The sequence below is a fragment of the Endocarpon pusillum genome (assembly GCF_000464535.1).
Source record: "Endocarpon pusillum Z07020 unplaced genomic scaffold scaffold1470, whole genome shotgun sequence".
Taxonomy (NCBI): domain Eukaryota; kingdom Fungi; phylum Ascomycota; class Eurotiomycetes; order Verrucariales; family Verrucariaceae; genus Endocarpon; species Endocarpon pusillum.
In genome coordinates this window covers 28962-54929 of record NW_006916019.1, presented here as the reverse complement: position 1 = coordinate 54929, position 25968 = coordinate 28962, and the positions used below count along the sequence as shown (strand labels likewise).

The following is a 25968-nucleotide window of genomic DNA, read 5'->3' as shown; positions in this document are numbered from 1 at the left end:
TTGAGCCACAGTGCTTACTACCATGAGCCACATCATCATGGAATGCTTTACAGTTCGCGTTGCCCCGTAGACTATTTGATTTTCTTGTGTTGTTATTGCCAGTGGTATTTGACCTTTGTTTTTGGGAATCAAAAAGCTATCACGCCTCGGTTTCTTCCAGACCCTTTGCCTTTACTACACAATCAAGGATGTCTAAGCACAGAATCAAAAGCGTTGCGCTTGAGGATGACTATGCAGATGATTATTATGATGATGACGATCAGAGCGGCTACGTAGAGGACGTCGGAATGACTGCAGAAGATCAGGAGAGGTTGCGGGTGGGTACGGTCCAAGTGCGCAATACCTTGGGTCAAGGTTTCGCATCAATCACGGACAAGGAGATTCAAGATGCCTTGTGGCACTACTATTACGATATCTCTAAATCAGTCAGCTACCTGAAGAGTACGGTTCTTTGACTATCTGTCCAAATAGATGTCACTAACGCCCCTAGACAAACATACACCAAGCCAAAGTAAGCAGGAAAAGACTAGACCAGCAAAGGCTGGCTCGCAATTAGCTGGTAAGTGAGCTCCTTTCTCCGGCTAAGTCTGTTATGGTGTGTCAATGTTTGTTATATGAGTCCTCACTGCCTGCATGCTGTTTCTTTATATTTTCTGGCTCATTGCACCACTTCTGATGTCAGCACAAGTTCATCATCAAGCTGTCAAAGAGCCCAACATCCATCATCTGTTACCATCAACGGCAAAGGACTTCTTCTGGGACTCACCTTGGCTCAATATCCCTCTTCATCGCCAAGCAGAGATCAGAGTAGAGCCTGTTTTTCCGCGTCTTGGTCTTCTTGGTGGATCTTCTACGGGCGAAGGCAAAATGTCAAAGATTGCTGCGTTAGCTGCAAAGCGTCGGCTAAAAGAGAAGGAAAATGAGAAACAAAGAGTTGCAGATACCCACACATCAGGTTTGCCTGAAGACACTGCGTCTGGCCTGAGCAAATTGAGAATTGCAACATCGCACACCTTATACCCTCACAAAGAACATCCACTGAGTTCGCGGCACGACTTGCAGTCAACATCAAGGATAGACCAGACACAAGAGCCACCTCCCAAAGGCGATGCGTTACCGCCATCAAGAGAGCAAGGAAAGGACAAAAGAACAGAAGACAGTCACCAGCCTAACGGTTCTCAGTCTGGAGCAAACGTTGCAGATATGCGAGCCAATCCATCCATGTTTGCTCGCACTTTGATGATCTCCTGCAATACTGCCTGGCCTTTATCTTCCAGACCGCCCACCTTATTGCCTGAGCCCGTCATTTCTTCTTTCGATTTCCTAAAACCAAGTCCAGACGATATTGTCCTGAAAGCGCAGAACTTCAAAGGTCCGCGATGATGGCGGGAGGGCGTCGCTGAGCATCACTAACTGGCTATTGGCGACAGGCTCAAAGACCTCAACATCATCGAAGCAGCAGAAGCCAGCTAAAGCAAAGGAGTCTATCATCAACAGCATGGAAAATCTGTCAGTGGTGGAACCAGAGACGATCAAGAGCAAGAATCTTGATGTTCTTGCTGAGTACAAGAAGGTGGAAAGAAAAAATGCGGCGAATTTCGTGGTCATTGGTAAGTAACGCGCAAGCGCCATCACCAACTTGCTAAGCGAATCGTTAGGCCATGTGGATTCAGGGAAAAGCACTCTTATGGGTCGGCTCTTGTTTGATCTGAAAGCGATCGATGAGCGGACCATGGAACAATACAAGGAGGAGGCTGAAAAAATGGGCAGAGGCTCATTTGCTTTCGCCTGGGTCTTGGATCAAGGTACAGAGGAGAGAGCTCGAGGTGTAACCATTGACATTGCGTCCCACAAATTCCAGACAGAACGAACGTCGTTCACCATTCTAGACGCTCCCGGACATCGAGATTTCGTTCCCAGCATGATAGGGGGTGCTAGTCAGGCAGACTTTGCTGTGCTGGTTATCGATGCCTCGCCTAGCGAATTCGAAGCGGGCCTCAGAGGTCAGACAAAAGAGCATGCGTTACTTGTTAGAAGCATGGGAGTGGCAAGGATCGTGGTCGCCGTCAATAAAATGGACAGGACTGACTGGTCAAAGGAACGCTTTCAAGACATACAACAGCAAATGTTAGCCTTCCTTACCACAGCAGGTTTCAAGAGCGAAAATATCTCATTTGTTCCTTGCTCTGGGCTTCAAGGGGACAACATACTCACCCGGAGCAGAGCGCCACAGGCAGCCTGGTACAATGGACCGACTTTGGTGGAGGAACTTGACACTTCAGAACCAGTGAACCATGCACTTGAAAAGCCACTTCGGATGACGCTCGACGATGCCTTCTATGATTCCGTACAGAATCCGTTCTCGGTTTCCGGGCGCATTGAAGCAGGCAGTCTTCAGGTTGGCGACCAGATCGTGGTAATGCCTAGTGGTATCAAGACATTCATCAGGAGCATCCGAGTGGACGATGAGCCAAGCGATTGGGCAGTCGCAGGTCAGAATGTGATATTGAGCTTGAGCATCACAGAAGCAGATTTTGATCAGATCAATATTGGCAACATGCTCTGCAACCCCGCCTTCCCTGTTGAAAATGTCTCATCATTTACAGCGAAGGTATTGGCGTTTGACCACCTAATGCCAATGCCGCTGGATGTTCACAAAGGACGCTTGCACATTCCCGGGAGGATCTCAAGACTTGCTGCTGTGCTCAACAAGATTGATGACAGTGTGGTTAAGAAAAAGCCCCAAGTCGTGCACCCAGGCAGTGTTGCAAGAATCGTGGTTGAGCTGGATGAGCCTGCACCAATCGAGGCCGGAAGGATAATTCTGAGGGCAAACGGAGAAACTGTGGCTGCTGGACATCTGGAATGAGGTGGATAGCAGCACGAGAAACTACTTGTAGCATTGCGTTGGCAACACAGAATGAGGTGCTTAGCTTAACATAGATGTTTCGAAGAGGTGGCCTTTGGGGGGGGACAGGTGTCAGGAAAGGGGCAGATGCTTAGTTCATGTAGGCGGTAGTTGAGATTCAACCAATCATGTGTCGTGTCGGGGCGAACCCCTGTCAAGAGGACACTTTGTTCCAGAGACGATAAGGCCAACCTGGCATTATGAATTTTTAATTCTTAATGCTACATTTGCGCCCTTTCTCCTCTGCACAACTTCACCCTCGACACTTCTCGCGTCGACCCTCTATAGCATACGGTCTTTTCTTTTCTTTTCTTTTCCTTCACCATTGTTGAACGCGCTTGGTGAAAATGGCGCGCTCGAGGGGCTCTGCCTCAAGATTCGAGTGGACCACAATCCTCTACCTCCTTGTTGTCCTCGTCGCTCCCCTCGCGCTTCTCGGAACCGTCCGAGCAGATGAACAAACCACACTGAAGGATGAAACGAATTATGGGACTGTGATTGGTATTGATCTGGGAACAACCTATTCGTGCGTTGGTGTGATGCACAACGGAAAAGTCGAAATCATTGTCAACGACCAGGGAAATCGAATAACACCCTCGTACGTGGCCTTTACGGATGAAGAACGTTTAGTGGGAGATGCAGCCAAGAACCAATATGCTGCAAACCCACAACGAACAATCTTTGACATCAAGTAAGTGGATTGATCTCCTGCAACTACGAGCTGGCACTGACATGCCATACCAGACGTATGATCGGTCGAAAATTTGCTGACAAGGACGTTACCAACGACGCCAAACATTTCCCATTCAAGGTTGTCGAGAAAGATGGCAAGCCTATGGTCAATGTGGAAGTGTCGGGAACAAAGAAGAATTTTACTCCCGAGGAGATCTCGGCCATGATTCTTGGAAAGATGAAGGAGGTTGCTGAGAGTTATCTGGGCAAGACAGTCACCCATGCAGTCGTCACCGTCCCCGCATATTTCAATGACAACCAGCGACAAGCCACCAAGGACGCTGGTACAATCGCTGGATTAAATGTTCTACGAGTGGTCAACGAACCTACTGCGGCAGCTCTTGCCTACGGTCTAGACAAGAAAGGCGGTGAACGTCGAATCATTGTCTATGATCTAGGTGGTGGTACTTTCGATGTTTCGCTGCTCTCTATCGAGGATGGCGTTTTCGAGGTGCAGGCTACCGCTGGAGACACTCATCTGGGAGGGGAGGACTTTGATCAACGGGTCATCTCCTATCTTGCTAAACAGTACAACAAGAAGAATAATGTGGACATCACGAAGGACCTGAAGACAATGGGCAAACTGAAGCGTGAGGTTGAAAAGGCCAAGCGAACTCTCTCCTCCCAGATGTCTACCCGTATTGAAATCGAAGCCTTCCATGAGGGCAAAGATTTCTCCGAGACCCTCACCCGAGCCAAATTTGAGGAACTCAACATGGATCTGTTCAAAAAGACCCTCAAGCCTGTGGAGCAGGTGCTGAAAGATGCCAAGGCCAAGAAGAGTGACATTGACGACATTGTCCTGGTTGGTGGATCTACTCGAATTCCGAAGGTCCAGTCTATGATCGAAGAGTATTTCGGCAAGAAAGCCAGCAAGGGTATTAATCCTGATGAGGCTGTGGCTTATGGTGCAGCTGTTCAGGCTGGTGTCTTGTCTGGAGAGGCTGCTACTGACGAGATCGTGCTCATGGATGTTAACCCGTTGACTCTTGGAATCGAAACTACCGGTGGTGTTATGACCAGATTGATTCCCCGAAACACCATTGTCCCCACCCGCAAGTCTCAGATCTTCTCCACTGCGGCCGATAACCAACCAGTGGTCCTAATTCAAGTCTTCGAGGGTGAACGATCTATGACAAAGGATAACAATCTTCTGGGGAAATTCGAGCTCACTGGCATCCCTCCAGCTCCTCGTGGTGTTCCCCAGATCGAAGTGTCGTTTGAATTGGACGCAAACGGCATTCTCAAGGTCTCTGCTGGTGACAAGGGCACTGGCAAATCGGAATCCATCACCATCACCAATGACAAGGGTCGCCTGTCGCAAGAAGAGATTGAACGCATGGTCCAGGAAGCCGAGCAGTATGCCGATGAGGACAAAGCCGCTCGTGAGAAGATTGAGGCTCGAAATGGTCTTGAGAATTATGCATTTAGCCTGAAGAATCAAGTCAATGATGCTGAGGGCTTGGGTGGCAAGATTGATGACGAGGACAAGGAGACCGTAAGTCATTGCCATGGATGAGTTCTTCAAACATTACTAACACCTTCACACAGATCCTCGAAGCTGTCAAAGAGGCCAACGACTGGCTAGAGGAAAACGCCGCCACAGCCACCAGTGAGGATTTCGAGGAGCAAAAGGAGAAACTGTCCAATGTTGCATATCCAATCACCAGTAAACTGTATAGCGGAGGTGCAGGAGGCATGCCAGACTATGGCGATGATGAGCCAAGTGGGCATGACGAGCTGTAGACCAGCAAGCCTTTTACTCCCTTTGAGCGGTTGGTGGAACTGCATTGGAGAAGTTTCTACTTCTCTGGCGTTGCTTTGCGAGAATGCTTGCATCATGAATAGATACGTCTAGCGAAATCATACAAAAGCCTTATCCTCCAGCAGACGCCATTCCCCAGCCCCCAAGCATGCCGTGCCATGTCCGTCCCGCTTGTGCAAGGTAGCTCAGGTAACAACTCTTTGGAAGACAGAACTACATACTATCTAAGCACCCAATCGTAGCAACAGTCGCTTGGAGTCTTAAGCTGCCAAGTTGTGGGTAGACTTGCATTCTATACACACCACTAGCTACACGTTGTCTAACCAGTTTGAAAGTAGGATATCTATATGTGTGACAATCTGCAGGAAATACGTAGAAAGCAAGTTGTTGCGTACAAATCGCCTGTACGGCACAGCGGAAATGCAGAAGCAAATTAGAAATTCCAACCAATCAGAGCTTATACAGCTCGACACAATATCAACCTTTACAGAGTACAAGTGATCGATTTGCTCCGCGCCTGCCCACCTCTGGTGCAACTCTTTGCTCCCTCCTTAGACCTTACAATTGCTTCCTCTCCGGCGCGGGGAGAACGGATGCGTTCGTTATTACATCGATCAACTTTCACTACGTTTGACTGAGTACTTGGCTGCTTGCTTACTCGTCCACTCTCATTGACGAATAGCGGACTGGCCTTTCTGCTTGATGATGAATCCTTTCTTTCTTCTGCTGCTTTGCGCTGCCATCATCCATGCTCAACCAGGAAGCCCAACTGCTCCGTTAGAAGTGTTGAGAGATCTGACGTCGGAAAAAGCACTCAAAGGATACTCCACAGCCTGTGACAAAGCCGTAGGTGCTTGACCGCATTTTTGAACGCCCCAAAATCGTTCGAGCCTAATGCTTCGTCTCTTCAGTGTGCTGTTATCGCTGACAGCCTGCCGTCTGCGCTGTATTACGCAAAGACAGGCAATTTCCAATTCTGGGACACCAAGCAATCAGATCTCACACCAGTATGTCGGGTTGAGCCTTCGTCCTCGGAAGAGGTTTCGTTCGTGCTCAAGACCTTGATTGATACCAAGTGCCATTTTGCAGTCAAAAGTGGAGGACACGACCGTACACCTGGTTCAAGCAATGCAGATGGCGGCGTCACCATTGATCTTGTCAGAATGAACGAAGTGCAGGTTGCTAAGGACAGAAAGAGCGTCAAGATTGGTGCTGGCTTGCGTTGGGGGGACCTTTACATAGCCTTGGAAAAAGAAGGCTTGATGGTAGTTGGGGGAAGAGTAGCAGGAGTAGGTGTGGGGGGACTGACTCTTGGAGGTGAAGTCTTCCTATCCGCTTTGGTCCGCCTGAGATGTGAGATGCTATAGATGCTGATGGTTCAACCAGGCGGCCTTTCATTCTTTGTCAACCGCCATGGATGCGCCTGTGATAACGTTCTCTCGTACGAAATTGTGCTCCCTGACGCTTCTATTGCAAACGTAACACATTCTTCCAACCCGGATCTCTATCGCTCGCTTCGTGGTGCCGGTGCATCAAACTTCGGAATTGTGACATATTTTACCATGGAGAGTTTTGTCCCGCCCAATCCGGCCGGGATATGGGGGGGCCAGAAGGTTTTTCCATGGGAAAAGCTTTCCCAGTATCTCCAGCTGAACTACAATTTCACCACGAATTCTATGGAGCTTGACCCTGATGTTGCCGCGTGGAACAGTTTCGCGTACATCCAAGCATACGATTCATGGTTTGGTGGAGCACAAATGCGCCATATAACCCATACCAATGCATCTACCTGGCCTGAGGCTTTTCAGCCCTATCAAGAACTAGAAGGCGTCCCGCAAGCCATTAGCATAGACATCAAGCCTGTCTCCAACATCACCCTCGAAATAGACGAATTGGTACCAAGTGGTTATAGAAACATCTACGGTACATTCACCTACCGCCCTTCCGTCGAGTTGGAAGCTAAGGTCTTGAACATATTCCGGGAAGAAGCAAGCCCGGTCAAGAACATGACTGGTTTCGTCCCAGCAGTCACCATCCAACCCATCTCGTATGCAGCCATCGAAAAGATGAAGAAACGTGGAGGCAACGCGCTTGGCCTGGCAGACAACGCTAATGAGGGACCTCTCATGATCATCAACACGAGTTGGGTATGGAAGGACGCATCTGATGATGAGCGCAGCTACGCAGCTTATCACCGCTTCATGGAAAAGGCAGAAGCGACGGCCAAGGAGATGGGTGTTTGGCATCCGTACAAGTATATCAACTATGCCGAGACGACACAAGATGTCTGGTCAGGGGTTGGAGGGGACAATCTTAGAGAGCTGAGAAGAATGCAGAGAATCGTGGATCCCGAGGGAGTATTTACTAAAGGTGGGTTGGCAAGCGGGTATTTCAAGCTGAATGAGCTGCCTGAAGGGGGAAAGAGAACGAAGGAGGAGTGCGGTGGGGTGGGTGATAGGTGGGAGACCGACCTATGAAGGATTCTGAATGCCAATCATTGCAGACCTTGCTGGACTCTTCTCAGCTCTAGTCTCCACAACGGTAAGATTACTCTCGCCCGAAGAACAAGGAATAACAGTTTCTCGAGAGGCTCTAAGACTGAAGTCTGTCCATATTCCCGAATCGGCCATTGCAGTACTCGTACATGAAACCGATTATCGCCAATTCAACCAAGCAATCTCCGCGAGCCGCTAAGCATAGCTGGTCCGCATAGGATAATCTGGTGTTCTTCACAGCGATATCTGATCTACGTACATACAGAGTAAGCAGCAAGTCTTGCAGAGGTACTCTGGAGTAACGGTACTATCCGAACTCCTCATCTAGCTACGTGGCTATACCTTCGAGCAAAGTCCTGCATGCCCCAAACACCTGATAAGAAAAACAAGCTGACTTGATGCTGAGTCTCTTTCTGAAGATAGTAGTAGCACATCATCACCAGTGTTTCGGGGGTTTCTTGTCGTGAGGGAAGCTCCGCTCGTTAAATGTGAGGATGATGGGGTATTCAATGGTAATTGAAGAGTTTGAACTTCAGGACAGGCTTCAGGCAATCAACCAGATCTTCTTCAGCGGCGTCGATATGACGACTTGAATGTCCAGAAGGCAAGTGCAGTACGAAGAGAAGTATACTGCAACTTCTTCAATCCGTTCAGCACAGCCAACGGTCTAGCGGCGTGGAAGGCATATCAGCCCACTTCCGACTCGACTGAGACGTCGATGTCGCCTGGCCTTTTTCTGCCACTCGTGCAACACCTCAACAGCTCAGCAGGCGAGCACAGCCTTCTTGGTCACAGCCTATGAGGTTCCAGCCGAATCCTTTGGACAATCCAAGAAAGACGACGGCAGACTAGATCACAGATAGAACCTAGTTGTTGTCAGTCTCGGATCTTGAAAAAGAGGGAGAGAGCGCGCACTAAATATTACCGTAGCAAGCCACGGGAGTACTACAGGGCCCCTGTGTGATTCTAGATGTGCGTCCAAGTCCAGCCATCAGGTTGGAATTGAAGTAATGTTAATCCAAAGCTAACAGCAGCTGGTTTTCGTTACCGAGCCTCATTACCATAATTGACTAGTATGAAGCTTGTTTAATGCGTATCTTTTCCTAAAGATCCAAGATTACTCCGTACAGAGTACATCTCTCCTCTTTGGGGTTTTAGCTGTTCTGTGCAGGAGTCATTTTCAAACAAACATACTCTACTACGAGTGCTCGGTGCCGCGGCCGAGAAATGGAATTCAGCCTCCAATACGGGGCACATGTGCCACCAAACGATACTATGTAACTTCTGAAGCATTGATCTGGCTGATCAGAATACTTTCCTCAGACCGACAGAACTAATTGAATCACATGATTACTCTACAGGTTTAATGTTGCGCTAAAAGTCGCTTCTCACCGACACGAGTACAGCATCGTGGCAAAAGTAAAATGACTAATGGATCTCCGTGGAACAAGATTACACGTGGATGAAGATGCTAATAAAGCCCCGTAAACAAATCAAATCCACGAAGTCCGCACATCACTAGTTACTGAAAATGGGTTCATGTCATGCTAGAACTCACTTTTCAGCGGCCCTGAGTAGTAGATCATTCTAATGGCTGACTGAAATGCGAATGGATTGTCTGATCCCCCGGAAGATCAGCATATGGGACAGCACCACTCCACTGGTGATAGTCACCCATCCACTATCGTCACAGTCAGTGTTGACCGCATCTTGAAGCGAGTACGCTTGTGGCACACGCCACAATAATGGGGCTGAGTTGAGGTCGTTGTTTACTGGCAGCGTCAAATAGACCAAGAAAGGATATTAATGAGACCACGACGGAATATCCCTGCTATGTATACTGCTATGTACCTACTGCAGTACCGGGCAGAAGGCTTCATAGCTCGGTGCTAGTACTTGTGGCCTGATACAGATTGCTTTCGTAACCGCTAAACTGAATAGTCAGTAGCGATTTTGATATGGCCCATCTGTAAGGTCAAAAAGTGGAGGCTGTGATTGTGGCGCTGTAAATGAAACCAGCTCCTACTAGCACCAGGCTATGAATACTTCTGCCCCCAACCGTAGTAAGCCAACAGGGGCTCATACGGCGCCTCGGAACCACGGAATCCGGGCCGCCGGGGAGAGATAGGATGATGACTAGCGTGACACTTCTCCTGGGGAAAAAGGTTAGAACCTAGCTCCGGCTACCACGTTTTACCCTACGTAGAAATTACTCGGTGCCAGCCGAAAAGTACGTTATTCGTCGTGGAGATTAATATCTTGGCGGATCCATCAGAGCATGATAACACACCCACAACTAGGAAACAAGCAGTGTATAAGAAGAGTTCTCAAGGATAGAAAAGATGTACTGTCAAGTTTTTAGATGGATCGATCATGGTCTTGGGGAACGAGAAGTCGATTGTTCGTTTAGAGTAAACTTGATTGCTCATTGATAGCCTTGCAGATTTTACCCTAAAAAGAGAAGTCTGCCACGCTAGAACGGCGCACTTGTCGACGGCACCAAGTACTACGTACTACTAGTAGTAGTGGTACACCAAAAGGACCGGCCCTGGGGACCGTAAAACAGCACATTTGATGTCTGACAACCAGTACGTTGGCAGGTTGGAGCTCCAGCTCAGAAATAATGTTAGCACAGCGCTGGTATACTTGTCGGCGAACATCCGGTGAGCAGCATAGCGAACAGCATAGCGAACCCGGATCTGCCTTGGTGGTTTTGTGTCTATTCAACGAGTGGTCCATTGTGATGGCAGAGCTCCTAGAAAGTTAATCATTTCGTTGTGGCGGCTTTATACTCAAACTAGCCGCCACTCGAGTACATAGTACTACGTAGTACAGCACCATGCTTACATAATCTATGCCCCCTTACCAGAGTAGTATAAGCGCAGTGCGATGGTATTGGAAAGAGTGGAGACGGGAGACAGCACGACCGTTTTCTCCACTTTCAGGTCAGATTAGACTGTGACAACTAACGTAGTAAGTTAGTGAAATCAACCACGCTCTGACTTGGCATGCATGGTGGGTTGTTCACCTTCCTTTTAAAAGGGCTCCCGGCCAGCCTGCCAGCCAGCCTGCCAGCCTGCTCTGTGCAGACAGGTTTCATCAGCATCTCTCGCTCATCGCGAACACCGTTGCCATAATGAAATCAAATGTCCGGTCCCGCGAGACGGCGACAACACAGGTTGATGCCACGCTGGAAACCTGTGAAATGGACCTATACGATAGCAATGTTCCCAAGAAGCATCGAGGAACAGACGCTGACCGACGTGATATGCAAATACACGGCAGAAAACAGGAGTTACATGTACGATATTTTGGCAGCCCCACCCTGCTCGTGACCACAGTAAACAGCTGACGTCGCCTGCTGTGTAGCGGATTTTCGGCTTCGCGTCGATGATGGGCTTTGGATCTACGCTCATTTGCACCTGGGAACTTATCCTTGCGTAAGTTGCGCTCATACTCTGGATATCAACCCTCTGGATTTCTAGAAAACTGATCTGTGCAGCGCCGCGGTCTCGAGTTCCCTCCTCAACGGGGGCACTGCTGGTCTGGTCTGGGGCTTTTTCATTGCGGCAGTCGCATTCCTCTTTATTTACGCAAGCTTAGCCGAAATGACTTCAATGTAAGCTTCTGCTTGTCTCAGGCTGGAGGAGTGCACAATCGCTGCTGACAGGATACACGCAGGTCCCCAGTCTCTTGCGGCCAGTATCACTGGGTCTCTGAATTCTCCCCCAGACGCTACCAAAAATATCTAAGCTATCTTACTGGTGAGCTTTTGAGCATTTGATGCTGTTATTGGTTCTAACTCATCCATCCAGGGTGGCTATGCACTCTTGGGTGGCAAACCGCCCTCTCAAGCGGCGCTTTCATAGTAGGAACTATTCTTCAAGGTCTAATAACGCTACATGTCTCTACCTACGAACCACAACCTTGGCACGGAACACTGATGACCATGGCGGTCGGATGTGGTGTCGTCGTCTTCAATACTTGCTTTGCTAAGAAGCTGCCTTTTGTGGAAGGCCTGTTGTTAATGCTGCACGTTGTGGGCTTGTTCGCCATCATAATACCTCTCTGGGTTCTAGCTCCGCGAAACAATACAAAGGCAGTCTTCACAGAATTCACCAACAATGGTGGCTGGTCCACGAACGGAGTGTCTTTCATGATTGGACTTCTTCCACTGGTGCTTTCTGTTCTTGGATTTGACAGCTCCGTACATATGGGTAAGTCAAATTTCCCCGTTCTTTCAGTCTCGCATTACAATATCCTTTCTAACCGTTATATGCTTGTAGCTGAAGAGGTAGAAAACGCTGCAATAACACTACCACGGGCTATCATGTGGTCTACATTTCTTAACTCAGTGCTTGGTCTTGTCGTGGTTATTACGATTTGCTACACCTGGGGTGATATGGACGAAATTCGCTCGACGAGGTTAGGATTTCCTTTCCTTCAGGTCTTCTACAACACGACGCGGAGCCGGACTGGAACCACTATTATGGCTATGATTATCGTCCTCACAATACTTGCAAGTGTCCTTGCCTGCAACGCCACCGCCTCGCGCCAATTATGGTCCTTTGCCCGCGATCATGGTGTTCCTTTTTCACCATTCTTTGCACAAGTAAGCTGAATATTCTAAGTCCCAAAGAGAAATGTCTAGCTGATATTCATAGGTGTCTCGGAGATGGGGCATCCCCGCCAATGCTGTTCTTACCTCCCTCGTCATCCTGTGTCTGTTATCTCTCATCAATCTCGGGTCTCTCACAGCGCTAAACGCAATGTTCGCACTTACCACCGGCAGCCTCCTCGCATCATATATTCTAAGCATTGGCTGCGTGGTGTACAAGCGCCTCCGGGGAGACGCGCTCCCACCACGGGAATGGACACTTGGTCGCTATGGCTTGCCCATCAATATTGTGTCCTTGGTATTTCTCCTGGTATTTTTTGTCTGGAGCTTCTTTCCTGTCGTCACTCCCGTGGATCCCAGCACCATGAACTGGGGGTCAGTCATTTTCGTTACCGTGATGATGCTTTCCACGGTGTACTACCTGATGTGGGGAAAGCACGTTTACATAACCCCCTTGGAAAAGCTGAACAGATCTAGGCTAGAAGAAGGAGGAGGGGGCAGCATTCATGAAGAATCATGGGGAACAAAACAAGCCTTGGGGTAGTGAGAAGATCTGGCTCAATATGTGTACGAAGCGGCAAAGATTTTGATTAGGATGTCGATCAAGATGATAGATATGTCACAGGCTACAAAGGTCTTGATACGGGAACTGAAAATGTCTTAGTCGTTGGTCTACGCTCAAACTTTTCAAGAATTGATCAGGTCAGCCAGAATCTGTGTCAAGAATTTGAGATTCTGGGAGTTCTGTTGTGATTGTTTCATGCTTCTGATGGGCAGGGAATTGGTACTCCAAATCCAGGGTGTTGGAAGTGTGTTCATTACCCTACTCCCAGCTTCACTTCACGTACAATCGCAAGACATATTTGGCTGGGTTGGGAGGGACCGCGGAATCTGGGCGGCCATTCTTTCATATAGAACGTACCCTTGAAGACGTCCTTGACTCCTGGTCGCTGACAATGCTGATACGCTTATGATCTATACACTTTAAGTAGACTGTCTCTAGATTATCATCAGACCTGTCAAATTCTATCGCGTATGGGCAAATGTGGGATGTAGTACTACTATGCAACCGAGGGTGCCAATGAGCCAAGCTTGCTGATAGCATAGAAGACTCAAGAATGTACTCTGTCCCAAACACCATCGCAAATGCTATCGGAAGCATTTTCTGACGCGAGAGGGACCGGAGATACCTCGAGACATCGAAAGCGGACTGAGTGAGGGCGATGAAAGCCCTCGAACGGCTTGGCTTCAGGTTCAGTGCGAGCTTGCTCTTCTGTTGCAAATCCAATTATGCCGATTTTAGTTGTCTGTGAACGAGTAATTCTAACATTCTAGAAGTTGGAGATTGAGGCTCTACTCCGAGAGTTTAATGTTCCTTCTGCCAAGAATAATGATGCTGAACCACGGGAACACTATTCTCAATAAGGAAGGGGGACGATTCGGTGACACGGGATATATTTTATGCGATGAGATACACCAAAATTGATATCCTGATTCATTCATCAGCGGCACCCGTAGCAATTCTCTACGTTCTAGAGAAATGGAGAGAGAGGGCGTAATGGCTGTATTGGGCATATTCACTATCCATTATGCGGAGGCTCAATGCAGGATACTCTGAACATGTACCCATACTCTCCACTCTCCCAAACACGGGGTGAGATCCGCCTGCTCGATCTGAAGCCTGCAGACTGGAACGACGATATTGCCTGCAGTCTCCGCCATGCGGAGCTGACCGAGACCCTCGAGTTCACAGCCTTATCGTACACGTGGGCGGACCTTCATATCCGAAACACCATTCCTATCGATGGCTGTGCCTTGGATGTCACGATAAATTCTGTACGACGCGCTCCAGCACATGCGAGATCCCAAGCAGCTACGGACGCTCTGGATTGATGCCGTGTGCATCAACCAAGACGATTTGAACGAGCGAGGTAAGCAGGTTCTGCGGATGCGCGATATTTACGCTGTGGCGGTCGCTGTCGAAGTCTGGCTTGGCAAGACTGACGATGATGATGATGTGGCAGCGATGGATCTTGTTGGGAGACTGGGGCAAATGGTCAATGATCCCGAGCAAGCGTTAGCGCAAGGGTTCGACGCCAAGTATCAAGAGGTCTTTCTTGAAGAATTAGAGCAATGCACGCCAGAAGTATTGAGGGCTTTGGGCCGCCTGTTCAAACGGCCTTGGTGGACGCGGGTTTAGGTCGTCCAGGAACTATCACGGGCAAGACAGGAGATGGCGAAGGTGAGGTGCGGAAAAATGACTTCTGCCGTGGTTGGATTTCCTTATTACGGCATACGCCATCGAACTTAGCTGGTTTATCGTCGACGCTATTATCTCCGACGCGTTCCCTGACGAGCGTCTGGACTCATTCACGCAGGTCATCCGCATGGCGCAGTGTCGGAGAATCAATTTGACCCACCCACCCTTCGTTCTCCAAGAGCTACTCAACCAGCATCGCGACTGCGAAGCGACGGATCCAAGAGACAAGGTTTTCGGCCTTCTTGGTCTTTCAGGGGACGTTGACGATACTGGTATCGAACCCGATCACACCTCCTCACCGCAAAACATTTACGCCGATCTCTTCCGGAAGCACGTTATTGCCACGGGCTCACTAGATATGATCTGTGCCAACCGATATCCCAAAAACTATGACGACCTTGCCTCCTAGGCCCCGGACTGGAGCACCGACCAAACTGTCTCAGGAATATGCATCTATGACTGCTACAAAGGCGGCAATGACTTCCCCGGATCCTCTATTGCACACTTCCAAAAATACTCGGCCTCCTGTACCTCCTCCCTACGCGTCTCCTTTTCAGAAAACAAGATGTCCGTCGCAGCCATCCACTTCGGCAGCATCGTTTCTGTCGGTGACGTAGATGACGGCATGACATTCCAAGACATAGAGACGTTTGCGCGTGAGGACAAGAACGGAAAGAGTGGGAGTGATTCAGAGACGTTCAATCAGTGGTTGAACATGGTGCTTGATAGCCCGACGTGGGATGACATTGCTAAGCAGTATGGGGCTGAGAATGTACTCGACGCGTTTTGTCGGACTTTAATTGGGAATAGGAATAATCGAATGATGAAGCCGCCGGAGGATGTCGCTGACGAGATGCATGACGAAAGGTGAATACCTGATATATTGCAAAAAGTGATGAACTAAGATTAACAGTGACGACTCCGCGATCGGAGACGATCGAGAACCAAAACAAAATACCCTGGGCGATGCAGAACCTGGGGATACAGGACCTGGGGATACAGGACGATACAGGACCTGGGAATACAGAACCTGGTGCCAATGAAAGCGATATGACCACATCTACCTCAAGTGAAGACAACGCCTTCTCTCCCCCCGAGATGCTAAGTATGACGCTCGACGGTTTTCGGTCCTGCATACAAGTCTCTTGGGGTAAGCGCTTCGCCATCCTCGACAGCGGCCACATGGGCATCGTACCGCAGCATGCACTTGTGGGTGATATGGTAGCTATTGTTCTTGGGTGCACGATGCCCCTTGTGCTGCGACTGACGAATGTGATGAGTGCCAAGTTTTTGGGGGAGAGTTACACTCATGGGGTCATGGCCGGGGACTTGATGGGCGGACATGTGGTGGAAACATGGATTCTAGAGTGAACAGGAACGAAGGTACGTGTAGATCGGATCTGTTGTTGATTTTGGCGATGATGTTGGGCTATGAACAGGTATGAGACTGGAACCACAGGCACCGAGAGATATGCAGAATCAAAGGATAAAATTACCGGTCGCAGAGACAATTTTCAAGCTCAGTGGAGAATACCTCATCCGTTGGGTTCTCTTCCACCCTCGAGCGATATCCTCCGCGATGCACAGGCAATGGGAGATAGCGATGACTCGCGGTTCACCCTTGTGGCTGAGGTGAGTGTTGGAGTCCACTGCTATGGATCAGCGGTAAATCGCATACATCGGCGTACTCTAAACGATGCATTGCTGCGCTTCATTACCATCAGCGGCGTGAGATTCTGTCGGATTGCCGCAAGGATCAATTCCATGCGGGGCTGGTTCGCAGGAATGCAGCTCAGCACATCGTTCGACTGATTCGCGAAAAGATATGTCTTGGACACCCTTCTTGGTGTGATTGACTGTTGATTTGCTTGTTTACTATTCTGTCACTTATTACCATATTCCATATCTTCGATCGCACTTCAACCTGGATCCTCGGCTGGAGCGTACGAGCACAGAAACTGGCACCTCCTAGGACAATGGAGAAGAGAGAGCATGCGTAATATCTTTCAGGGGTTTGGGTTCTCTATCGCCATGCGAAGAGTTCATCGCAAGAGGAAGTGCTTCAGACGCTGCGGAGCAGCTCCCAAGATATCAACATGTATGCGAAAATGGAGGACGGCAAAGCTCCTCAAAGTGATGCTGCCCGCGTTCTGCGGCGCTGGAAGAAGAGATATCGCTTCATCTTCTGAACGCGGACGATAGCTTTGAATTTGACCCAGCCCCTTCGCAGCTTACAATATAAAGCTACGCTCGACAGAATAAGAGTCCATATCGAGCAGTCAGGTGTCACGACAGAGCCATCCTGGTCCGACCTCAATTTGACCTTGAAGGCTCTAAACCAAATTCAGTGGAATGAGCTTGAGCTTGGCATCAGTGACCAATCAATTATTGAAGAGATCAAACATGTTCCTCACAAGTACGCTACCAATGACCAGGCTGATAATACTTCCCTTCACCCGGCTCACTCTTCTGTGCCTTTTCTTTGAACGTCTTCTCCGGACCCTCTGATCAACCAATCTGGACCTTACCAGCAAGACAGCCCTCTTGACATGAGGTCTTATAGATCTTGGCCTTTAGGTTGCACTGCGGCGTCCTAGAGTTAACGCTCGAGTTGTCATGACAAGTGAGTATCCTCAGGATGCTGAGCGCTGTTACAAGCACGAACAGGCTTTTCGCGAGTGGTCTGACTGGCTGATGGTGCTTGGAGCGGATAGTCTTCCGTCCTAAACTTCGGCTCCACAGATCCGACCAGCAGCGAGACCGCCCGTCTCCACACCGACTGCTGGTCGACCGCCGACATTCGCTCTCGACTGCCTCTCCCACGGTGCGGCGTGCCGAAGAAGACAAGTCCCAGCGAAACGTCCTAGGTGGATCTGTATCGCGGCGCAGCGTGGGCCTGGAACATCACCTGTCAGACCGGCCAGCCGTCGGCTCTTTTAAAGCACACGTTAGGCTCGGGGCCTCCACTACTTCCCGAATGTACGTCAGAGGTGAGGGGTTGGCTCATGAGGATACGGTTGGGATCCTGGTATCAGATGAGCAAAAGTAGCGCGCCAATGCGCCAATCGCCACTTTCACTAAAGACTCCAGACGCATCGAGGTGCAACAGTGCGAGAGTTTCACGCCTTGGCCGTTTGGACCTCTCGGATTGACTTGTTTAAGCAACAAGGACAAGAAAGAGCAGCTTCCCAAAAGAGCAGGCCCTAAAAGCCGGCCCACGAGAAGAGTAGCCTTGTCAATTTTCGCTGCCGGAACCTGGGTTGATGATAGAGCAATTGGTCCGTCAAGATGATAGGCCCAGAACCGCTCGCCTCCTCCGTCCCGGTAGCCGCGCCTCCTTTAACAGATCTGCCGGCCTTTTCATCCAAGTAAAAAAGGGGCGCGCAGACACACGACGGCGTATGAGGAACCGTTTGGGGACCTTCAGGATGAGTAAAAGCGGGTATTAAGCGTAGGAAGGCTGGATGGCTTCGTTGAATCCGTGTCATGAATCTCAATTTGAAAAAAAATATGAGATTCATTTAATGACGTAGATAGAGATCCTTCAAAATCCCATTCAACACTATCGATGCGCTAGGATAAAGTCCAAGTCCTAGTACTACTAAGACTTTTATCCTGTCATTTGATGTTGTCCCTGGAGCATTGCACTGTAAGCGCCTGCGAAAGATGGGCCACAAGTGCTCAGTCTTTGTCCTATATCTGGCGTTGGAGATGATAGGCTGTAGACCGCTAAGGCCACTACTTGCCTCAATGGCCAGGGTGATACGTAGGTGGTGCTCACCTTGGTCTAAGGGAGACCGGGGTGAGCTCGAGCGGCATCACCCTAGCTGCAACAGGTGTTCAACTCGGGCGAGCTTTTACTCTTACTTGGCAAATGATCGCTGCGGTGTGACACAGTTGGAACAATCAAGGAGACGGCTTCGTCAACCCTACCGAAGGGAGATTTCATCTATGATAATGCTAAGGTTTTGTAAAACACCCGAAGGTTATTGAGGATGCCGATGGCGTGGTTATGGAACTCTTTTAGACTTTGCGACGAAGGAACTCTCTCATCAGGTCCAAGGCGCGGGGGGTCTCAATCCACGAATCATAATTCAACTGGAGGGCACGTTGCATCTCCTGGACCGAACCTGGCGAGTACGCTTCGAAACGTGTGGTCAAATCATTTTCTGGTCGCAACAAGCCGTGCCAGAAGTGTGAGTTTTGTGCCTCCACCCCCCTGATCAGGGCCTGGATTTGCTCATCGAGCTCCCTGCTCAACAGCGTCAGATCCGTTGCGCGCATGATGTCTTTTCTCCGCGAGACAATCTTGCCCACAGCTTGCTCGCGGATATTGTCCATGATCTCTTGTGGAACTTGGGTTCCGATGATTGATGATCGTTGTAGATCACGGAGGTCCAGCTTCAATCGAAGCTTGAGCAGTGTGAGAGCAACAGTATGTGGGAGATCGCCATATCGATGGGTCGTGTTGGCCGGCAATGTCTCGAAAACATCTTCTCCCTTGAGGTCGAGGAATGGATTATCCAAATCGCCCCAGTCATATTTACCATCCGAACCCGTAGTAGCATACCACTTGATGAAATCATAGCACTCTTGATCTTGCCCAAGTCGAAGCTTCAAGGCAGGAAGCATATCCCGAACCCCCATGTTATCCGAACGACAGAGGCGAAGACAGTCCATGGCATGATCATGGGCAGCCTTGACGGCGGCATAGGTCTTGACCTGCAAAAGAGCTTCAATGAGGCCATAACGCGCTCTCATGTAGTTTCGTGTCCCCATTATGCCCCAGAAATGCCCAGCATGTTCCTCGAAGATTCTCGCAGGCTTGAACATATCAGGTGGCTGGTTGCGTAAAGCCGTCTCTTCGTGGTCGAGCTTCTGTTGCGCCTTCTTGATGGCGTTGCATACCCGCTTGTGGCTTTCCCTGTCCGCTACTTGATGGTCTCGACCGCAATAATGGGTGACATGACAGCCTTGGCAACGCAAAAGAGTAGAAGCAGTGTTCCCCTTGGCTTCGCAGGGTGGGCAATTGGCTTTCTCGGAGAGCATTATTGTGGTTGTTTCTGATGGTGAAAGCTTTCTAAGATTCTGACACCTCAGTGGTATCGCATGGCTTTACGCTTTCTCCAAACCCTCGTCAGATTTCGCGCTTCGACATGAAGTGGTGAGTAAATTGAAGTCCCAACCAGAAAAAATTGATCAAGTGAATGAGCTAAATTAGGGGAAAATGCTGGCGCTAAGTATATATAGTACGGGTAAGTGATTACATAGAAAGGGGGTTTCTGTTTAGGAAAGTGCAAAAGGGGTGTCAAAAGCAGCAGCAAAGACCGCCGAAAACAGCGTCCCATATCCTGGAACTGGAAGTTGGAAACTACAGTTGGAAACTACAGTTGGAGTGCAGACAAGTCGCCAGCCCCCATCCTACCCACCAATTTCTACCATGCTAGCACCCTACAAAAGCCATTCCATCCCAACTTGCGTAGTAGAGCTTCCGAGACCAAACAAAGCCCCAACCAATCAGCAACTCCAACCCAGGTAAATGCTGCGGCGATGAAGCCCAGTATTAACCAGTCAATCAATCAACCAACCAAACATTGCAAGGAAAAACCAAAGATAAAGCGGTAAACGCAACTGGACTTGTTCGATTGAAAACGTAACTGACTACCGAAAGAAGACGCTGGCCGGATCTAACGTGCGTAAGAGAGTGTAGAAGGGCGCTTCGGGGTAGATGTCCAATTTCCTCCTCCGTTACCATCCCTTGTATCGCGTAATATCTCTCCCCCCTGGGTGCCTGAAACAGAAAGGTCACAGCATGCGGCCCTTCTTCTGTACCCGACCCAGCTATGACGATAGTCTAGCATCGATAAGACAGCGTATAATGTGGTTGCTATGCCTCTGGTTGAAAAGCAACTAACATCATAGCCTGGATGGACAAAATCCCCCTGTCCTCCGCGCGCCAAACTCCTCCAGACGAATCTCTTATCCTCTTCTTTTACTTGTTCTTCTTGCTTTCTTCCTTCAACAACTGACTGGTAGGATGTCGATTCGGATCCACACTGAGGTCCAGCCTTCCGCCGACCTAGATTAGAAACCAATAATCAGCCCGCGCCCGTGCCCTGAACCCACCGAATGCCTTGGACGTTTCGTTTCTGTTGTCTCTGTGGAACGGAAGCACTGACAGAGGAGTCCCTGTATGCGGCAACTGAGGGTAGATCAGAGGACATGCACATACCGTAGGCCTCCCCAACCCTCCCTCAGGTACCCTCACCACCGTTTCATCTCTCTTCCCCTCTACCATATAGACGTCCCTCTCCCTCCGAACACAACCTGCAGCAAATCCATGCTTATGGGTCGCACCACCGCAATCTAAAGGTGGAAAACGGTGGTCTTCTAGATTGCGGGGCGGAGGCGGAGGCAGGAGGGGTTTGTGGGTATGTGTGGGCTTCTGATCCGGCCAGTCTAGCGGCACGGGGGGCGCTGGGACCGGTGTAGCGAGCGCAAAGGGAAGGGCAAGGAGAAAGTGGAGAGGCAGGCCAGTGAAGAGCATGAGGAGGAACAGGATCCCAAGGTTGGAATTCATGGTCCGAATTCTTACAAAAGGGATAAAGCCGGATGGGGGTTGGGCTGGGTAGTTGGTGATGTTGATGCTATCCTCTGCCTGGTAAATGGTTGTCGCGTGGTTGGATTAGTTTGAACGTATTGGTCAAGTCGACCTTGGAGTCTCTTTGGTAGACAATGGCTTGCTCGATGGGTGTCACGAATTTGACGTGCACTCACACTGATGCCGCTGTATTGTAGTGGCGTAGTTTGGTAGCGCAAGGGCTTTGAAAGCAGATTGAAAATGTGACGCTAGCTTCACATGACCAAATTACGATATCTGTAAAAGGGGGAACTACCCGAGATTTATGCAAAAAGACAAAGGTGAAAGTGTTAAGATGTCTCGGCTGAACAGACGAAAGAGGCAGGAGAATATCATTTCCAGAAACGGGTATTTGTAAGAGGCGTGACCACTCACCAGGTGTGTTACTCTGAAATGTCGGATATTGTAAGGAGACTAGAGTGGCGAAGGGAGATAAGCACTCAAGCACAAAGAACCGGTGAAGAGAGAAACCTAGCCTTCGGTGCGTCAGATCTGAAATCGTGTTATACCGAGTCACGCGAGAAGAGATACTCAGTCCAGAAAATCGGAAATAACTTTGATATTGTGCCACAGTGGCGTAAATAGAGCGTTGCCCATCGTTCGTTTCCGAGGTCAGAAGTAGAGCTGATAGTAAGATCAGGTCTGCTCGATGCCAACATAGCACCATGGGTTGGCGTTCTGTGCATCCAGGTCACCACCCGCGCGGTTCCCTGCATACATATGCGTCCAGATGGTTTCAAGACCATGGGTCGAACCAAAGATCATCCATGAACGGGTCGCCAAGGAATGAAGATATCATGTAGACTCCTGGTTGGTGACTGGTAACTCAATGATCAAAGTCTTGTACCTGCGGGCCAAAATAACGCTGCGTAGACTGATCATAACAGGTAGTGAATGCTGCCTTCACCGGTCATCTGAGTGGACTACCACCGAATCCTTCGCTCCTGCTAGCATCCGAACGAGGGGCAAAGGCAGTTGCACTGGCAGCGCTCAATCGAAAACCTCTGGCAGGTGTGCCAGGGGCACTGATCGCTCCAACTTCTGGGGTATTCCTCCCACTAGCCACGGCACTATTGCCGCCAGTCAGGGCACCATCTCGTGCAGGCGGTCTCCACTGATATCTAAAACCTTTCTTGTAGATCTCTTCAACCATCTGCTCCACGATGCCAGCATCTTGGTATTCTTGGAATTTTCGCCATAGTCGAAGGGCCATGCGAGCATCCTCGATACTGTCGTGGCCGTCTATCGTAGATTCGTCAGCGCTCTCCTCTTGAATGAATTCTTTGAATACCGCCCACGCCAGATAGCGGAGTGAGAATCGGCGATTCTTCCCCGGGACCAGGTACAAGTATTGAGTATCAACTGTTTGGCTTTTTGGTACTTGAATGTTGATCTTTCGGAAGTCAGAGGCAAGACCATGGCCAACAAAAACACATCCCAGATTCAACAACAGCCATAGCTTTTTGTATGCAACCTTGAGTGGAACCAGATTGTGTGACGAGGTCCGAGGATCTAGATCACCTGGGCGAATGCCAGAGTATTGGGTCTTATAATCCACAATCGTGGCATCCCTGATGGTGATATAGTCGTCGATGAATGGAACGCCTTCTGCCTCACCGGCTCCTCGCAGAACGCTTACACGTGCTAATCCCGACTTGGCTGGACGAATGGTCTCTTGTGTACCATCCGCTTTGACATCAATCTCTGCCTTCTCCAGGTCCACAAACTCAGTATCCAGTGCGATTGGCGTCCCTTGCGTAGGTTTTTCCTCAGGACCTAGAATATGGCAATCTGCTGCAGGACGGCCACCATTGATGCTGTACTGGTGGAACAGAAGAACTGAGTCTAGATTCTCTTTCCAACTCTGATCGATTGCCCCGTGCGCCGACTTGATCTGATAGGACAAAACACATGGTAACTTGAAACCCTGATTGAAGAGAAGAGCCTCCTTGTCGGTGACCGGAGTAACAAGGAAGTCATTGAACAGATGCCAATTAGCACTCCTGGGCTTTTGTACGGCATTCTGTTCATTAGACGATACGTCGACATTGATAAAGCTGACGAGGTGAGGGCGCTGATGATCAGCCACGTCGATCTCTGCCACAAAGCCAACCAGCTCGTAGATCACAAGATTAGGTGTTTTGTTTCGGATATGCAGTCCTAGATCTGCATTTTCGAAGCAATACACATTCCTATTTTGAACAAGAACACCGACTTCTGTAGGGAGCCATCCAGGCATCTCCCATAAGCTCCACATGGCGGGATTGGTTAGAGCTGCGTTGATCATCATGACAAAGGGTAAGTGTTGAATGGATTTGTGGATCGAGAGTTGTTGGTAGCGGCGGCATTTATTGCACCAACCTCGATTCTTGCTTTCACGTTCTATAGAAGCCTTTAGGATTGCGGAGAACTTGAAGATTGGATTTCGCAGCACATTTTTCGGGTCACTGGGTGGATGTGGAGGGTAGACCAATTCGTTAACGTACGACGTGCCCGGACGTGTGATCTCGTTGCCACAATACATACACCCAATCGATTCCAAAGCACCAGTAGCAACGACAGCGTCCACGTCATCGGAACTACCCACCAAGTTTCGAAAGTCCTGGGCGAATTGTTTCAGGAGAAAGCGATTCACCGATTGGATGGTGGATGACAGTGACACGCCACTTGCAAGGGTGCTTTCTTCCAACAGACCAAGGCTAGCTGCCTCACGAGAGGCACTGAAAGCGCGAAGTAGATTGGTGGCTTGACAATTCTGTCCCGCTGCTTTCTCGAGCATGTCAGTCAAGAAACCTAGCTCGCAAAGCAGGCAGTTCTCAGCAATACAGCTTGTGGCAGCATGATGCAAGGCGAGATTACGAACCACAGGGACAAAGCGATAGAGCTGAAGGATAGCATTGATGAAGGAGTTTGCGATGTGGGTCTCCAATCCGGAAAAGGACGTTTTGTTGTAGTACCGGAAGTCGAAGTCATCCACTCCGAATCGACTGTACTTGATTTCGACATTGCTGTACTTGATGATGGGGTCCTCGTCAGTAGGACTGGTCAAGGTGGCGCCTGCAAGTGCTTCTGCTGCATCAGACATCCTCCGGGCAATATTATTTGGAATTGCTTTCGCCTTTTCACTAAGAAACTTGGGAGCGGCCATCGAGGAGCCAAGCTGACTTGCACGGGTGTCTTCCACTTGATACCGTAGCGACTGTTTGGAATTCGGCGCATAGAAGCCCATTTCCGCAGGCTGAAGGACAAGATTTGGATCTATCTGGGGGGGTGGAGCACCAACGTCAAAGACCATATGGCTTGGCCATGCTGACAAAAGGCGTTCGTGGTAATAAGGCATTCCAATCGTGTTCAATGGCATTTCTTTCCAATCCACGAACGGGGCGCGATCTGCCTGAGGTTCCCCGAATTCTGTTTCTTGACGCCGCTTACTGAACTGCACTTTTGATCGAGAGCCCCAGAGGTGTATAGAAGCTTCGGCATCGATAATGGCCAGAGCATCACCTGAGGGTGAGACCTCGATACCCAGCATATATTGGACGTTTGCTTGACGGAGATCGACGGAGTTTGGGTTCATCAAATCAACTACCTGCATTTGCCCTGTTTGTGAGGCAACAAAGCTTGTTGTTTGTAACTTAGGATGTAGGCGGACGTAAGCAGCACCTGCATGAAAAGGAAGAGGGGGCAAAGAGCTGAAACTCTTCAGGTCATAGACATTTGCCAGAGGGTCCACTATTGATGCTCCAAGATGGCGAACAGAGAAGCCACAGGTTACGAGAAAGTCACCTCGCACATCCATGTCGTTGATTGCTGTTCCATGGGCCTTCCATGATTTCAAAATCGTGAAATCGGTGGTGTCAAGCACGTTAACTGCACCAGCCTCTGTCGCTGCGCAGATGTAGCGACTTCTCTTCATCATCGTATAGCTAGCTTCTGATGGCAGCTGAGACACCACCTGACCTTTGTCAATATCAACGACCAGCATGGCGGATTGACATCCTGCAAGAAGGATCTGGCCTGGATTGGATGTGAAGCTCATACAACGCAGGTCGATCATGCTCGGATGGTTGAGATGCCATTGTGTCAGGCCCTTTCGAGAAACCAGATGCACACTGTTAGCAGCGATTGACAGGACCCCTCGCTCGTGGAATAGAAATTGTCTGACAGGTCCTTCGCTGATATGTGCCTTGACCGAGACATATCGTTGTAATTCCGGACCATAGAATGCAGTCACTCTGCCCTACATCCGTGAGCTTGAGGACTGTGAGGATCTTAGAAAGACTGACGTGGTCGTTGCCAATCCATAGAAGCTCCTGGGTGTCGTCGAATGCTATTGTAGACGCGGGAGTTGGAAGCATATGTGGGCCTGGAGGCACCACGATCCTCGTGATCTCGTCCCAGTCCGCCTCCATTGAAACCCCAGCATCTCTAGGGCTATGCACTGGGTGGAGGTGATGTTGTTTGTGGGGTCTGGAAAGGAAGCAGAAGGGAAGATAGATATCCACGCTTGACTCGATCAGGAAGCAACCTTCTGGTGGATGAAAAGAAGC

General features: G+C 49.5%; 8 protein-coding genes across 8 annotated transcripts; 5 read left to right on the top strand and 3 right to left on the bottom strand.

The window, feature by feature from the left end:
- Positions 1-188: 188 nt before the first annotated feature.
- EPUS_08124 (uncharacterized protein) lies at positions 189-2869 on the top strand (the record flags this gene model as incomplete). The annotated part of the gene is made up of 5 exons (XM_007802085.1): positions 189-441; positions 491-559; positions 683-1372; positions 1431-1610; positions 1659-2869. The coding sequence occupies 5 exons, from the start codon at positions 189-191 to the stop codon at positions 2867-2869; spliced, it is 2403 nt and encodes an 800-aa protein (XP_007800276.1).
- A 386-nt stretch (positions 2870-3255) lies between these two features.
- On the top strand, positions 3256-5386 carry EPUS_08123 (glucose-regulated protein; the record flags this gene model as incomplete). Its single annotated transcript, XM_007802084.1, has 3 exons — positions 3256-3599; positions 3653-5138; positions 5192-5386. 3 exons carry the CDS (start codon positions 3256-3258, stop codon positions 5384-5386), a joined length of 2025 nt encoding a protein of 674 aa, XP_007800275.1.
- A 724-nt stretch (positions 5387-6110) lies between these two features.
- On the top strand, positions 6111-7882 carry EPUS_08122 (uncharacterized protein; the record flags this gene model as incomplete). Its single annotated transcript, XM_007802083.1, has 3 exons — positions 6111-6251; positions 6317-6722; positions 6792-7882. The coding sequence occupies 3 exons, from the start codon at positions 6111-6113 to the stop codon at positions 7880-7882; spliced, it is 1638 nt and encodes a 545-aa protein (XP_007800274.1).
- Positions 7883-11036: 3154 nt separating this feature from the next.
- EPUS_08121 (uncharacterized protein) lies at positions 11037-15187 on the top strand (the record flags this gene model as incomplete). The annotated part of the gene is made up of 10 exons (XM_007802082.1): positions 11037-11201; positions 11270-11340; positions 11403-11519; positions 11582-11664; positions 11716-12117; positions 12187-12512; positions 12565-12816; positions 14371-14664; positions 14719-14765; positions 14830-15187. The coding sequence occupies 10 exons, from the start codon at positions 11037-11039 to the stop codon at positions 15185-15187; spliced, it is 2115 nt and encodes a 704-aa protein (XP_007800273.1).
- A 156-nt stretch (positions 15188-15343) lies between these two features.
- On the top strand, positions 15344-16590 carry EPUS_08120 (uncharacterized protein; the record flags this gene model as incomplete). The annotated part of the gene is made up of 3 exons (XM_007802081.1): positions 15344-15645; positions 15672-16145; positions 16218-16590. The coding sequence occupies 3 exons, from the start codon at positions 15344-15346 to the stop codon at positions 16588-16590; spliced, it is 1149 nt and encodes a 382-aa protein (XP_007800272.1).
- Positions 16591-18801: 2211 nt separating this feature from the next.
- On the bottom strand, positions 18802-19827 carry EPUS_08119 (uncharacterized protein; the record flags this gene model as incomplete). The annotated part of the gene is made up of 1 exon (XM_007802080.1): positions 18802-19827. One exon carries the CDS (start codon positions 19825-19827, stop codon positions 18802-18804), a length of 1026 nt encoding a protein of 341 aa, XP_007800271.1.
- Positions 19828-20770: 943 nt separating this feature from the next.
- Positions 20771-21358, bottom strand: EPUS_08118 (uncharacterized protein; the record flags this gene model as incomplete). The annotated part of the gene is made up of 2 exons (XM_007802079.1): positions 20771-20857; positions 21011-21358. 2 exons carry the CDS (start codon positions 21356-21358, stop codon positions 20771-20773), a joined length of 435 nt encoding a protein of 144 aa, XP_007800270.1.
- Positions 21359-22328: 970 nt separating this feature from the next.
- On the bottom strand, positions 22329-25830 carry EPUS_08117 (PAB-dependent poly(A)-specific ribonuclease subunit pan2; the record flags this gene model as incomplete). Its single annotated transcript, XM_007802078.1, has 2 exons — positions 22329-25658; positions 25705-25830. The coding sequence occupies 2 exons, from the start codon at positions 25828-25830 to the stop codon at positions 22329-22331; spliced, it is 3456 nt and encodes a 1151-aa protein (XP_007800269.1).
- Positions 25831-25968: the final 138 nt, after the last annotated feature.